The sequence below is a fragment of the Heptranchias perlo genome, chromosome 12 (genome assembly GCF_035084215.1).
Source record: "Heptranchias perlo isolate sHepPer1 chromosome 12, sHepPer1.hap1, whole genome shotgun sequence".
Classification (NCBI taxonomy): domain Eukaryota; kingdom Metazoa; phylum Chordata; class Chondrichthyes; order Hexanchiformes; family Hexanchidae; genus Heptranchias; species Heptranchias perlo.
This window is the reverse complement of record NC_090336.1, coordinates 20,046,221-20,062,157: the sequence shown is the minus strand read 5'-3', so window position 1 is coordinate 20,062,157 and position 15,937 is coordinate 20,046,221. Positions and strand designations below refer to the sequence as shown.

The window sequence follows — 15,937 nt, the reverse complement described above, 5'->3', positions numbered from 1 at the left end:
ATGCCTTTGTGTAATTTGATTGTACAGTGCTTGCTGGAGGGGTACACGGATGCATTCAGGTCTATTGCTATGGTTATTCTTGTATTGGGATTGATGTGAGTTTAATGGATGAAGCAATTTGTTTGTTCTTGGTCCCTGGGGGTTCCGTTGAGTTGGAGAACATTGGAGTCCTGCCTACAGCAATTTTGTTGATTGGGGTCACTGTCCTGGCCTGTTTATGGGGTGAGTTGTGGTTCCTGGATTATTATCCTCTCCTCCTGGAAGGCGTTTCATGCGTTGGGCAGGTGTAGTGCTGACTCAACCTCCAACAACAGACCCCAGATTGCTTCATATTTCCCCAGTTCCAGGTGGAAGCAGAACATTACTTGGGGAGTTTGCAATATTGCTCAGATACTTCATCCATGTATTTGATGTGGAGAACTCAGTCAAATTGGAGGAACGCACCTTCTTGCAGGTAGCAGCAAGAGATGTGCTGGCCTGCATGTTGCAGGATGCCCTCACCCTTGAGGTTTCCTCCCGTGGAAACCCAGCAATCTTCCTCTCCTTTTCTGCATTTTATCCAGGACTGTCCGAAGATCAGCCTCACTAAATTTTTCTGTCTCTTCCAATGCTCTGATTCCTTCTTTGAGTGCCCTTGCCTCCTCCTCCAGTAGACTACATTCTTCAAAAGTGCCACAACATCTCACATGAACCATCTATTACAGCTCGCTGACAATCAATGCACAGGGATCCCTATTTATCTGCTTCTCCCCCAGTCTGCTGCTGAAATATCCAGTCATTTCTTGTTATTTAAAGTCTGCACCAGTAGTTTCTGCCCACCCCCCAGTGCCGTACAGAAATGACAGTAGGTATTTAAATGAGCTGATCCAATGTTTTACAATAGGGTCATGATGTGGAGATGCCGGTGATGGACTGGGGTGTACAAATTATATAACCTGGTGTTGTAAGATTCCTTACAATAGGGTCAACACTGCAGGCAATTAGCGGACGGAAGTCCTGCCTCCAGGGCACAGCACCAGTGTAAATGGCCCTGTGGGTCTAGGAAGGGAAATATTTATCTTTTCTTCTTAGTGCCAAGACTTACAATTTTATGTGGGAGGTTATTGTTTCATGCATTCCTTCCTTCCTTTATGTTTTACTCCTAGCTTCTTCTGTTACACTGTTGTCTGGTCCTTTCATTCTGGTTTTCACTGTATACCTCTATACATTTACCTTGTTACTTGCCTTCATTTGTTTAAAAAACCCAGCTCATGTCAGGTCTTAATCTTTATCCTTAAGATTTCCTCGCCCCCTGATCCTTCCTTCCTAGTTATTAGAGTCATAGAGAGTCATAGAGTTATACAGCATGGATAGAGGCCCTTCGGCCCATCGTGTCCGCGCCGGCCATCAAGCCCTGTCTACTCAAATCCCATATTCCAGCATTTGGTCCGTAGCCTTGTATGCTATGGCATTTCAAGTGCTCATCCAAATGCTTCTTGAATGTTGTGAGGGTTCCTGCCTCCACAACCCTTTCAGGCAGTGAGTTCCAGACTCCAACCACCCTCTGGGTGAAAAAGTTCTTTCTCAAATCCCCTCTAAACTTCCCGCCTTTTACCTTGAATCTATGCCCCCTTGTTATAGAACCCTCAACGAAGGGAAAAAGCTCCTTAGTAGCCATCCTATCTGTGCCCCTCATAATTTTGTACACCTCAATCATGTCCCCCCTCAGCCTCCTCTGCTCCAAGGAAAACATACCCAATCTTCCCAGTCTCTCTTCATAGCTGAAGCGCTCCAGCCCTGGTAACATCCTGGTGAATCTCCTCTGCACCCTCTCCAAAGCAATCACATCCTTCCTGTAGTGTGGCGACCAGAACTGCACACAGTACTCCAGCTGTGGCCTAACCAGTGTTTTATACAGCTCCATCATAACCTCCTTGCTCTTATATTCTATACCTCGGCTAATAAAGGCAAGTATCCCAAAATTCTTTTTATTTTGCTCAGATTACGGACTCGAAAGCCATACAAATTGTGAAGCAAGGAGCAGTGCACAAACTGATCATCAATAAAGTAAGCGATGAGAATGAAGGAAAGTACACATTCAGAGCAAAAGGAGCAGAGAGCGAGGCCATACTCTCTATCGCAGGTACTGGCATTGGTCTGTTACCAGGACATTATATTCAGAGTTTACTTATTTCAATAATGTGCAACTTGCAGACAATTATATAGGACACCTGGAGGCAAATTTTCATCTTCACAGCCTGGGCGGTAATCTGGTGGAATGGATCACCCACCCATTGTAGAATCTGTCTGATTCTCATTCCACTTCAGATTTTTCCTTGAAACATTGAGCAATACATAAAACTACCAGTCCTAAATTGAATTTAAAGAGATGCTGCCCCATAGCCTTTGTTTTGCTCCCTGTACCCAGGCTGACGGACTCAATGAGATCGAGGCTATGATATCTTACCATTATAACCAAAAGAGGAAGTACTGCATTTGGGTAGCTGTAGATTAGGATTACACACTGAACTCTTGGTATAACGAGACTATAGCTCAAGAACTTGGACTATTTTGTCTTCTTTTTCTTTTTTGCAGATCCACCTACTATTGATCCTGATGTACTTGCAGTGTTAGCCAAGGATCCGATCACTGTAAAGGCAGGACATACAGCAACTATTAAGATCCCATTTAAGGGGAAACCCATCCCTAAAGTTACATGGTTCAAGGATGGCATTGAGGTATTTGAAGATGATAGAACAGAGATAGAGAAGAGTCCGACACAGACAGTGTTGGTACTAAAGCACTGTGTAAGGGAGGACAGTGGGAACATCACATTGAAACTCAAAAGTGACAGTGGCTCAACCTCAGCTAATCTGCAACTAAATGTCATTGGTAAGCTAAAGAAGAATTAATGCACTTTTTGTTCATCTTTCTTTCTGACCTATATACAGTAACAATAAAAAAACACTTTAAGCCTCATAACCAAGATGGGAATATATTATATGCTTATAACTAATGCTGCCTTCCAACAGCATTACAATATGTATTGACAAAGATTTTCTTCCGATATAAGTTAGTTTGTCACATGCCTGCAAAGTTCCTTTGAAAATGCCAGGATGGCACCATTATGTGCTCCTCCTTATTTGCTTCAAACAGTGTCTGGGACAGAAGGTTATCTGCTGACACACCTGCTCTGAGAACTACAACCAAGATTCTCTAACTAACATCCATTGTTTATGTTACTGACCTGGACCATAGATCATTGGTTGTTAATTGTGATCTGTGTGACATCTCTGGTTCAGCCACCACTCAACATTCAAGTTGAAGACACTCATTTAATGGATAACCAGGCTGAGCTATCAGCTGCCATTGAGGTTCCAATACCATAACCCACCATAAGCCTTCAGCTTACTGCCTTTTAAGCATGGATATTTTGCCAATACAGACCCTCATTCTGGAAAGATTTGTTCTAACATCTCAAGTTGATCAAAGACTTTGCTTCTCATGGCGCTACAGTGGCCCAACTAGTGAGCCTGTTAGCTTCAGCTTTGGCTATAATAGAGCTATCAGCATCATGTAAACCTGCTGTAAATCCATTAGAAGTTTTTGATTGGAAGTTGACCTGCAGGCTCACACAGAGGTACCTTAAAGGTGAAATCTTCCTTGATATCAAAGCAGGGCTTGGGGAGGATGCAGTAAAAGGAAGACTTATTATCTTAATGGCGAGAAACTGGAAAGTACTGCGGTACTAAGGGATCTGGGGGTCCTAGTGCAAGAAAATCAAAAAGTTAGTATGCAGGTGCAGCAGGTGATCAAAAAGGCCAACGGAATGTTGGCTTTTATTGCTAGGGGGATAGAATATAAAAACAGGGAGGTATTGCTGCAGTTATATAAGGTATTGGTGAGACCGCACCTGGAATACTGCATACAGTTTTGGTGTCCATAGTTAAGAAAAGACATACTTGCTCTCGAGGCAGTACAAGGAAGGTTCACTCGGTTAATTCCGGGGATGAGGGGGCGGACATGTGAGGAGAGGTTGAGTAGATTGGGACTCTACTCATTGGAGTTCAGAAGAATGAGAGGCAATCTTATTGAAACATATAAGATTGTGAAGGGGCTTGATAGGGTGGATGCGGTGAGGATGTTCCCAAGGATGGGTGAAACTAGAACTAGGAGGCATAATCTTAGAATAAGGGGCTGCTCTTTCAAAACTGTAAACAATTTTACAACACCAAGTTATAGTCCAACGATTTTATTTTTAATCCCACAAGCTTTCGGGGGCTTTCCCCTTCCTCAGGCGGTGTGGAAATGACAATTTCGAATCCTTCGCATTTTAAGATCACATAACAAAGCCTGGTGATTACTGCCCGTTGCCAAGGCAATCACAGTGAGCAGACAGAAAGGTGTCATCTAAAAGGCCACTGAATATACAACCCCCCAAAAAAAAAAGAGAGAGAGACAGAACGAAGACAGTCAATGACCCGTTATATTAAAAACAGATAACATTTGTTTGCTGGTGGGGTTACGTGTAGTGTGACATGAACCCAAGATCCCGGTTGAGGCCGTCCTCATGGGTGCGGAACTTGGCTATTAATTTCTGCTCGACGATTTTGCGTTGTCGTTGTCGTGCACCCATGAGGACGGCCTCAACCAGGATCTTGGGTTCATGTCACACGACACGTAACCCCACCAGCGAACAAATGTTATCTGTTTTTAATATAACGGGTCATTGACTGTCTTCGTTCTGTCTCTCTCTCTTTTTTTTTGGGGGGGGTTTGTATATTCAGTGGCCTTTTAGATGACACCTTTCTGTCTGCTCACTGTGATTGCCTTGGCAACGGGCAGTAATCACCAGGCTTTGTTATGTGATCTTAAAATGCGAAGGATTCGAAATTATCATTTCCACACCGCCTGAGGAAGGGGAAAGCCCCCGAAAGCTTGTGGGATTAAAAATAAAATCGTTGGACTATAATTTGGTGTTGTAAAATTGTTTACAATTGTTAACCCCAGTCCATCACCGGCATCTCCACATCATGGCTTTCAAAACTGAGATGAGGAGAAACTTCTTCACTCAGAGGGTAGTAGGTCTGTGGAATTTGCTGCCCGAGGAAGCTGTGGAAGCTACATCATTAAATAAATTTAAAACAGAAATAGACAGTTTCCTAGAAGTAAAGGGAATTAGTGGTTACGGGGAGCGGGCAGGAAATTGGACATGAATTTAGATTTGAGGTTAGGATCAGATGAGCCATGATCTTATTGAATGGCAGAGCAGGCTCGAGGGGCCGATTGGCCTACTCCTGCTCCTATTTCTTATGTTCTTATAAGACTAGTGGAGGTAGAGACTTTATTTTCTGGCTAGCATTCTTTTCCAAATGAGTCAGGGAACTTTGCTTAAGGCGACTGTGCAGCTCTTTTTACCAGTAAAGCCCTGACATTCTAGATATGGTTAATAAGAGCAGCCAACTCCACAAGGCTAAAGAAGGTTTCTTTTGAAGCCTAACACTTACTGCTGTGGGCAAGGAAGTCAGGAAAGAAGCAGGCAAAGGCTTTGCTCTTCTGGTCACTATACAAAGTATCCCAGCTGTGAAGGATAGTTTTTTCCTTCACTGGCCAAATTGCTAGTAGAAGAAAGACTCCAAACATTTGTGGCATGCTTCATGGGAGAGAAAGTGCCTGAAAATAACATTAAGAAATGGCTGAGTGTACTAGACACAGCAAAGGCTATAGACCCTGACCACATCCCAGTTATAGTGCTGAAGACCTATGCACAAGACCTAACAATTCCCCTAGCCAAGCTGTTGCAGCGTAGCTATGATAGTGGCATCTATCCAACAAGATTTCAGGACGATTGCTTAGGTATGACCTATGCACAAAAAACAGGATAAATCTAATCCAGCAAATTTCAGCAAAGCGAATTATCAGTAAAGCAAAGGAGTCATCAATAATCCCATTGAGCAACACTTACACACTAGTGACCTGCTCATCGACACTCAGTTAATGTGCATCGAGAACCTCTCAGCTATAGATCTCATCACAGTTTTGATGCAGGCATAGATACAAAAGTTGAATGCCAGAGGAGAGATGAAAATGGCTACCCTTGACGTCAAGACCACAAGGAGCCCTAGCAAAACTCAGATCATTGGGAATCAAAAGGAAAACCCTCCAGTGATTGGAGTCATACATGGCACAAAGGAAGATGGTTGTGGTTGTCAGAGGCCAATCATTACATCAGTGCAGGAGTTCCTCAGGGAAGTGTCCTTGGCACAACCATCTTCAGGTGCTTCAATGACTTTCATTCCATCATAAGGTCAGAAGTGGGGTTGTTGGCTGATGATTCTACAGTGTTCATCTCCATAATGAAGTAACCCATGCCAGCCTACAGCAGAGCCTGGTTAACCCATCCAGGCTCGGACTGACAAGTGACAGGTAACATTTGTGCTACATATGTGCCAGGTAATGACCATTTTGAACAAAAGAAAGCCCGGTCATCTCGCTCTCTAACCTGCAATGCCATCACTATTGTAAAGTCCTCCCAACATCAACATCCTTGCAGATGAAAACATAAAATTACAAAGCGATACTGATAGATTAGGTGAATGGGCAAAACTGTGGCAAATGGAATTCAGTGCAGACAAATGTGAGGTCATCCACTTTGGATCAAAAAAGGATAGAACAGGGTACTTTCTAAATGGTAAAAAGTTAAAAACAGTGGATGTCCAAAGGGACTTAGGGGTTCATGTACATAGATCATTGAAGTGTCATGAACAGGTGCAGAAAATAATCAAGAAGGCTAATGGAATACTGGCCTTTATATCTAGAGGACTAGAGTACAAGGGGGCAGAAGTTATGCTGCAGCTATACAAAACCCTGGTTAGACCGCACCTGGAGTACTGTGAGCAGTTCTGGGCACCGCACCTTCGGAAGGACATATTGGCTTTGGAGGGAGTGCAGCGTAGGTTTACTAGAATGATACCCGGACTTCAAGGGTTAAGTTACGAGGAGAGATTACACAAATTGGGGTTGTATTGTCTGGAGTTTCGAAGGTTAAGGGGTGATCTGATCGAAGTTTATAAGATATTAAGGGGAACAGATAAGGTGGATAGAGAGACACTATTTCCGCTGGTTGGGGATTTTGGGAGTAGGGGGCACAGTCTAAAAATTAGAGCCAGACCTTTCAGGAGCGAGATTAGAAAACATTTCTACACACAAAGGGTGGTAGAAGTTTGGAACTCTCTTCCGCAAACGGCAATTGATACTTGCTCAATTGCTAAATTTAAATCTGAGATAGAAAGCTTTTTGGCAACCAAAGATATTAAGGGATATGGGCCAAAGGCAGGTATATGGAGTTAGATCACAGATCAGCCATGATCTTATCAAATGGCGGAGCAGGCATGAGGGGCTGAATGGCCTACTCCTGTTCCTATGTTCCTGGAGGTCACCATTCATCAGAAGCTTAACTGGGCTGGTCATATCAGCACCATATGTACAAAAGCAGAATGGAGGCTGGGCACTCTGTGACAAGTAGCTCAACTCCTGACACCTTGAATCCTTTTTACCATCTGCTAGGCTCAAACCAGGAGTGTGATCCAATGCTCACCGCTCATCTGAGATAGTGCAGCCGCAACAACACTCAAGAAGCTCAACGCCACCCAGAGAAAGTTGCAAAGCTTCAAAAATTTGACAGTACAAAAAAGGATGCACAAAATATTGATTTAAATTCTAAATGCACAGATTAACTTTAATAAGGCCTATTGGTGTTGCGTACTGCTAATGAAGTCAGTCTGCTTTCCCATTTACTTTATGCAGATAAACCCAAACCGCCTCAAGGAAAGTTGGAATTCCTGGAGCACACTGGGAAGTGTATTGCAATGAAATGGAAGGCACCACGTGATAATGGAGGCAAACAGGTGACGAGCTTCATCATTGAGAGGAAACTTGTTGGAAAAAAATCATGGATCAAGGTTGGTGAGGTTGACGGCAACACGACAACTTTCTCCACCAACAAGGTTGAAGAAGGAAAGGCATACCAGTACCGAATCCGAGCAGTGAACACCGAAGGAGTGAGCGATCCCCTAGATTCTGAAGACGTCTTTGCTGGTGACCCCATTGGTAAGTGTGCATATTCAATTTGCCATCTACTCTTAATAACAAGGTATAGATTATAGAAGCTGAAATCAGAATTGGATCCCTCCTTACAATGTAGTGAAATGTTACACTATATTAGAGAAATCAGGTGATAATGGAACCATCAGTTCCATCTCCTCCAATCACAATAATCAGTTTGTACTTGAAGCACTTTGAGATGTTTCTGAGAGAGGTGATAAGGTACTGTACAAATGCAAGCATTTATTTTAAATCATAATTAAAAGGACAGCCATTGTGTATACTTAAAATCAAACTATTTATTTCCCTATATTTCTTCAGATTGTTCACTGATGAGATTCTCATCACCCAGTTTATTTGCATTAGCAGGAAGACGGGATTATCCTAGCTATGAATATCATGCCTTCATCAGCCTATGAGGGCGGAAGATTTCCTCCGTGTGAAAGGTGTAGCAATTCTTCGTAAACACACTTATTATTTTGCTACACCTCGTGCACAGAGGAAATCTTCCTCATGGTATAGGAGTGGTCATAATTGCAGTATCATGATGCAAATGGAATTCCAAACTGGAGATATTCCAATGTAGTGGCAAAACCAACAACTACCAGAATCCATTCCTGATGTATGTCAGTTAAATTAAGTGACATACTTAAGTTCAAACCAGTGGGTGTTTTGTCAGTGATGCAGCCAGTGGGCCAATTTCACCTATTCATGACTAACAAACATAACTGAATTGGTGCTATTCAAAATTATCCATCTTGTATGAAGTACCAGTCCGCAGGATATTTTTACCTAAATATTCTTTGATTTGAAAGTGAATTGGTGGTGTCAAATTATTCATGGCACTACCTATGTGAGCAGTCATAACTTTATAACTAATAGTGTGGAGAGGAAGTCCACCCCCACTGCTTTTCCTTTGCATTATCAAAACAAAAATGTAAATATGCACTAAATGCAGGATTTTTCTTCCTGCCAATACTGCAGATGCTAGGAAGGAAGATTTTAGATTGCAAGAATAAATGGTTAACTAAGTACATTATAATTTTTCCTTGAACTGCTAGCAGTAAGTGCCAGCTGAATTTTACATGGACAGTGCCCACCTAAAGAATAGACAGTCTTACTCATATGAAGTGGCCAGATGACCACTTTTGGGCAGTAGAAGGCATTTACTGAAAAGTAGAGCCTGCCCATTAAATGTGCTGTCCTGTCCTTCTCAACAAAATTAGAAAAGCAAAGATTAGTCTTCAATCAGAGAACCATACCACCTCTTCAGGGTGAATAAACATTGAAATGACTGAAGCCATCATCTTTGGCCTCTGCCACAAACTTCATACACTTGTCACTGACTCCATCCTCCTCTCCATCCAACTATCTCAGGCTGAACCATACAGTTCACAATATCGGCCTTCTATTTGACCCGGAGTGAAGCTTCTAACCCTATATGATCCCCATCACAAAGACTACCGACTTCCATCTCCGTAACATTGTTTGCCTCCATCCTGACCTCAGCCCATCTGCAGCTGAAACTCTCATCCATGTCTTTGTCATCTTCAAACTTGACTATTCCAATACTCTCCTGGCCAGCCTCCCATCATAGAATCATAGAATCATAGAAGTTTACAACATGGAAACAGGCCCTTCGGCCCAACATGTCCATGTCGCCCAGTTTATACCACTAAGCTAGTCCCAATTGCCTGCACTTGGCCCATATCCCTCTATACCCATCTTATCCATGTAACTGTCCAAATGCTTTTTAAAAGACAAACTTGTACCCGCCTCTACTACTGCCTCTGGCAGCTCGTTCCAGACACTCACCACCCTTTGAGTGAAAAAATTGCCCCTCTGCACCCTTTTGTATCTCTCCCCTCTCACCTTAAATCTATGCCCCCTCGTTATAGACTCCCCTACCTTTGGGAAAAGATTTTGACTATCTACCTTATCTATGCCCCTCATTATTTTATAGACTTCTATAAGATCACCCCGAAACCTCCTACTCTCCAGGGAAAACAGTCTCAGTCTATCCAACCTCTCCCTATAAGTCAAACCATCAAGTCCCGGTAGCATCCTAGTAAATCTTTTCTGCACTCTTTCTAGTTTAATAATATCCTTTCTATAATAGGGTGACCAGAACTGTACACAGTATTCCAAGTGTGGCCTTACTAATGTCTTGTACAACTTCAATAAGACATCCCAACTCCTGTATTCAATGTTCTGACCAATGAAACCAAGCATGCTGAATGCCTTCTTCACCACCCTATCCACCTGTGACTCCACTTTCAAGGAGCTATGAACCTGTACTCCTAGATCTCTTTGTTCTATAACTCTCCCCAACGCCCTACCATTAACGGAGTAGGTCCTGGCCCGATTCAATCTACCAAAATGCATCACCTCACATTTATCTAAATTAAACTCCATCTGCCATTCATCGGCCCACTGGCCCAATTTATCAAGATCCCGTTGCAATCCTAGATAACCTTCTTCACTGTCCACAATGCCACCAACCCTGATGTCATCTGCAAACTTACTAACCATGCCTCCTAAATTCTCATCCAAATCATTAATATAAATAACAAATAACAGCGGACCCAGCACCGATCCCTGAGGCACACCGCTGGTCACAGGCCTCCAGTTTGAAAAACAACCCTCTTCAACCACCCTCTGTCTTCTGTCGTCAAGCCAATTTTGTATCCAATTGGCTACCTCACCTTGGATCCCGTGAGATTTAACCTTATGTAACAACCTACCATGCGGTACCTTGTCAAAGGCTTTGCTGAAGTCCATGTAGACCACGTCTACTGCACAGCCCTCATCTATCTTCTTGGTTACCCCTTCAAAAAACTCAATCAAATTCGTGAGACATGATTTTCCTCTCACAAAACCGTGCTGACTGTTCCTAATCAGTCCCTGCCTCTCCAAATGCCTGTAGATCCTGTCTCTCAGAATACCCTCTAACAACTTACCCACTACAGATGTCAGGCTCACCGGTCTGTAGTTCCCAGGCTTTTCCCTGCCGCCCTTCTTAAACAAAGGCACAACATTTGCTACCCTCCAATCTTCAGGCACCTCACCTGTAGCGGTGGATGATTCAAATATCTCTGCTAGGGGACCCGCAATTTCCTCCCTAACCTCCCATAATGTCCTGGGATACATTTCATCAAGTCCCGGAGATTAATCTACCTTGATGCGCGTTAAGACTTCCAGCACCTCCCTCTCTGTAATATGTACACTCCTCAAAGACATCACTATTTATTTCCCCAAGTTCCCTAACCTCCATGCCTTTCTCAACCGTAAATACCGATGTGAAATATTCATTTAGGATCTCACCCATCTCTTGTGGTTCTGCACATAGATGACCTTGTTGATCCTTAAGAGGCCCTACTCTCTCCCTAGTTGCTCTTTTGCCCTTTATGTATTTGTAGAAGCTCTTTGGATTCTCCTTTGCCTTATCTGCCAAAGCAATCTCATGTCCCCTTTTTGCCCTCCTGATTTCTCTCTTAACTCTACTCCGGCAATCTCTATACTGTTCAAGGGATCCACTTGATCCCAGCTGCCTATGCATGTCATATGCCTCCTTCTTCTTTTTGACTAGGGCCACAATCTCCCGAGTCATCCAAGGTTCCCTACTTCTACCAGCCTTGCCCTTCACTTTATAAGGAATGTGCTTACCCTGAACCCTGGTTAACACACTTTTGAAAGCCTCCCACTTACCAGACGTCCCTTTGCCTGCCAACAGACTCTCCCAATCAACTTCTGAAAGTTCCTGTCCAATACCATCAAAATTGGCCTTTCCCCAATTTAGAATTTTAACTTTTGGGCCAGACCTATCCTTCTCCATAGCTATCTTAAAACTAATGGAATTATGATCACTGGTCCCAAAGTGATCCCTCACTAACACTTCTGTCACCTGCCCTTCCTTATTTCCCAAGAGGAGGTCAAGTTTTGCCCCCTCTCTAGTCGGGCCATCCACATACTGAATGAGAAATTCCTCCTGAATACACTCAACAAATTTCTCTCCATCCAAGCCCCTAATGCTATGGCTGTCCCAGTCAATGTTGGGAAAGTTAAAGTCCCCTACTATTACCACCCTATTTTTCTTGCAGCTGTCTGTAATCTCCTTACATATTTGCTCCTCAATTTCCCGTTGACTATTTGGGGGTCTGTAGTACAATCCTATCAAAGTGATCTCTCCCTTCTTATTTTTCAGTTCTACCCATATAGACTCAGTGGGCAAACCCTCGGATATATCCCCTCTCACTACTGCCGTGATGTTCTCCCTCATCAAGAACGCAACTCCCCCTCCTCTCTTACCTCCTGCTCTATCTTTCCTATAGCATCTGTACCCTGGAACATTGAGCTGCCAGTCCTGCCCCTCCCTTAGCCATGTTTCAGTAATAGCTATAACATCCCAGTCCCATGTACCCATCCATGCCCTGAGTTCATCTGCCTTGCCCATCAGACTTCTTGCATTGAAATAAATGCAGTTTAATCTGGACTTCCCTTGGTCTTTGCCCTGCTTTCTCAGACCATCTGTCCGGTCATGTTTTGTACACTCTCCCTTACTGCCTTTTGTTTCTGTCACCACTTTACTTCCCACTGACTTCCTGCATCGGTTCCCATCCCCCTGCCACATTAGTTTAAACCCTCCCCAACAGCACTAGCAAACACTCCCCCGAGGACATTAGTTCCAGTCCTGCCCAGATGCAGTCCAATTTGTACTGGTCCCACCTCCCCCAGAACCGGTTCCCAATGGCCCAGGAATTTGAATCCCTCCTTCTTGTACCATCTCTCAAGCCACGTATTCATCCTAGCTATCCTGTCATTCCTACTCTGACTAGCCCGTGGCACTGGTCGCAATCCTGAGATTACTACCTTTGAGGTCCTTCTTTTTAGTTTAACTCCTAACTCCCTAAATTCAGCTTGTAGGACCTCATCCCGTTTTTTACCTATATCGTTGGTACCTATATGCACCACGACAACTGGCTGTTCACCCTCCCCCTCCAGAATGTCCTGCAGCTGCTCCGAGACATCCCTGACCCTTGCACCAGGGAGGCATCCTCCACTTTCTTTAAACTTCATCCCATTCAAAGCTGTGTTGCTCGTATCTTATATTGCACCAAGTCCCACTTTCCCATCACTCTTTTTCTTGCTTACCTATACTGGCTCCTGGTCACCCAATGCCTCAAATTTTAAAATCTCATCCTGGTGCTTAAATCCTTTTATGGCCTCACCCTTCCCTATCTCTGTAACCTCTTCCAGACCTATAGTCCCAACCAAAATTTCCAATCTTCTGACTCTAACCTCTTGTTCACCCACCCCTTCCTTTGCCCCACCATTGGTGGCCATGCCTTCAGCAGCCTCGGCGCCATGCTCTCAAATTCTCCGGAAACCCCTCTCCCTCTCCACCTTTAAGATCCTCCTTAAAACCTATCTCTGACCAAGCTTTTGGGCACTCCTCCAAATATCTCCTCCTTCCTATCTCAGCATCCATTTTTTTGATTACGCCTCTGTGAAGTGCTTTGGGACGTTTTTCTATGGTATATAAATGCAAGTTGCTGCTGTTATTATTGTCGCCATCATCGCCATCGTCGTTCTCATGCCCAGTCATCAAAAGTCCTTCAATCTGAAACCTTCCCAGATTGTTTACATCTTTTAGCAGTGGGCTATGCAGCATCCTTTTTTGGAAAGCAAGATGATGATGTCTTCTGAGGAATATTTGGGCCTCCTTTTCTTTTTTGGTTGATTCAAGTCGGTGAGGTTAAAATCATCCTCCTCTACCTTCACCAAATGCATACTCTATTAAGCCTGAAACCAGCACATTTTGCAGCTTAAGAAGGGGAGAGCAGAGGTTTCATCAGAAAATACACTATCTGAGAGGAGAAGTCAAAGAGTAGTCTCATGAGGGAAGATGAGGTAAAACAGGGGAAGAGTGCAGATTATTTATAACTTGGATTCTAATGTTCAATGCTTGCTCTAACTCTCTGATTTTTTTTCAATTTTTCTCCCCCTCATCAACTGAAGAAACTTGGGTTGTCAATCAGCAAGGTCCCTTTTCAACAGCAGATTGCCTGTCATTCCTTGTTACTAAGTGAAACCTACAGAGGTGTAATTATTAACTTCTTACTTTATATTCTCAGAGGCACCTGGAATGCCGTCTCAGCCCCAGGTCACAGATGTTACCAAAGAGGCTATCACCATCACATGGACCCCACCAGTACAAGACGGAGGTGCCCCAGTGATGGGCTATATTGTGGAGAGAAGAAAGAAGGGCAGTAATCATTGGGTTCCAGCCACTAAGGAGCCAATTCAAGGTCTTATTCTGGCCGTTTTGCTTATTTAATAGCATTGTTGAGCTTGTCTCCACTTTTTACTTCGCTCAGGCAGTCAGTGCCCCATTTCCTGTCGTTGGTAGAGGAGTGAATGGGTCGGGACATAAGTCATTCTCCAAACAAAAATGTTATGTTTAAAATATTGTTTAAAGCTACAGGGGGGATTTTTCTCCACGATGCAACCTAATTTCAGGTGGGATTATAATAGAAACAATGGGAAAATAAAATGGTTGAGGCCTACCACCATCTAACCACCCTGACTGGCATTTCCCTCCCCCTATGCCCTCACTGGACCACCTCTCCTGCCACATGCAAATGGTGGTGAGGCCTGGGTGCCAGTGGAGTTTCCTTCTTTCTGCCGGTGTTACAGTTGCTTTCCAGACTATGAGGAAGGTAACTGCCCCTGAGGAGCTGCCATGGAGGGAGAGAGTCTTATAGTGACCTCCTCTCCCTCCATTCTGTCCCCAGTGACTTACCTACTGAAGGTCCTGGTCTCTGTCAGTTCTTCATGATGGGGGTTATGATAGTTCTTGACAGGGGGAGCTCTGCTGTCCTTGCTGTAAGTAACTCTGCAGTTCTTTATGGGGGAGGTTTACATTGCAGTTTTCAACAGCTGCCTTTTTCATCATTCCAGTGAGAGAGAACAAATATTTTCTTTTCCCCGATGTACATAATTTAGGAAGGACTCCATGAACAATGGTGACAAAGACAGACTGTTTTGTACACTGGGGAAAAATTTTATAACTTGCTATTTGTATCAAAACCATAAGCTCATTGTTTATGCTTGCATTTATGTTTTTGTTACAAATAGCAAATGGAGGAAATCTTCCCCCATTATTGTTTAAAAATGGCCTGATCCCAGTTTTTGGGATTGAACACGCGGTGCATTATTCTAACTGGTAAATGTTGTCAATCAATAGATCATATACTTAAACCTACAAGTTAAAAACGGAGCAGTTTCACCCATGGTGAAGTAGCTGCACTATCTACTGTTGGGTAATGATTTGGGGAATCACTGTGCTGGGGTTTGAGGGCACTATATCTTTTTGATATATATTTAATCCAAAGGTTCGAAGTTCCTTGTATATCCATTTCTCTTCTAGACAATAAGTTTACAGCTGATGGGTTAATGGAGGATGTGGAGTATGAGTTCCGCGTTACGGCAGTTAACCGTGCAGGAGTTGGCCAGCCCAGCACCGCGTCCAATTCAGTGGTGGCTAAAGACCCCATCCGTGAGTAACCACCTCTACAGAATCCGATTATTCAGTTTAGGGCTTGGACAATCACTTTTGACGAAAGAAATATTAACTGTGTCAGTGCTTTTTAGAAAAAGCATGTTTTGTGGCATTTAAAGTACCAGAATGCTTTCTAGCATTGCCTTGCTTTTGTGACTGGTTCCATCTAACTTATCTAACTGGAAGTCAGGCATTAAAAACCTGGACTCTGTTTATATTTTCTTCTTTTTAATTCTCGGGTTGTGGGCATCGCTGGCAATTGTTGCCTAGTTGCCCTATGAAGGTCGTCATTGT

At 43.5% G+C, this 15,937-nt stretch overlaps 1 protein-coding gene across 1 annotated transcript in view; it reads left to right on the top strand.

The window, feature by feature from the left end:
• The window catches only part of LOC137327677 (immunoglobulin superfamily member 22-like), a 62,039-nt gene that overhangs the window by 29,124 nt on the left and 16,978 nt on the right, over positions 1-15,937 (top strand). The window contains exons 12-16 of the mRNA XM_067993481.1: positions 1,981-2,122; positions 2,575-2,871; positions 7,786-8,088; positions 14,217-14,390; positions 15,512-15,640. Coding sequence (XP_067849582.1) covers positions 1,981-2,122; positions 2,575-2,871; positions 7,786-8,088; positions 14,217-14,390; positions 15,512-15,640 — 1,045 coding nt within the window. The remainder of the gene's footprint in view (positions 1-1,980; positions 2,123-2,574; positions 2,872-7,785; positions 8,089-14,216; positions 14,391-15,511; positions 15,641-15,937) is intronic.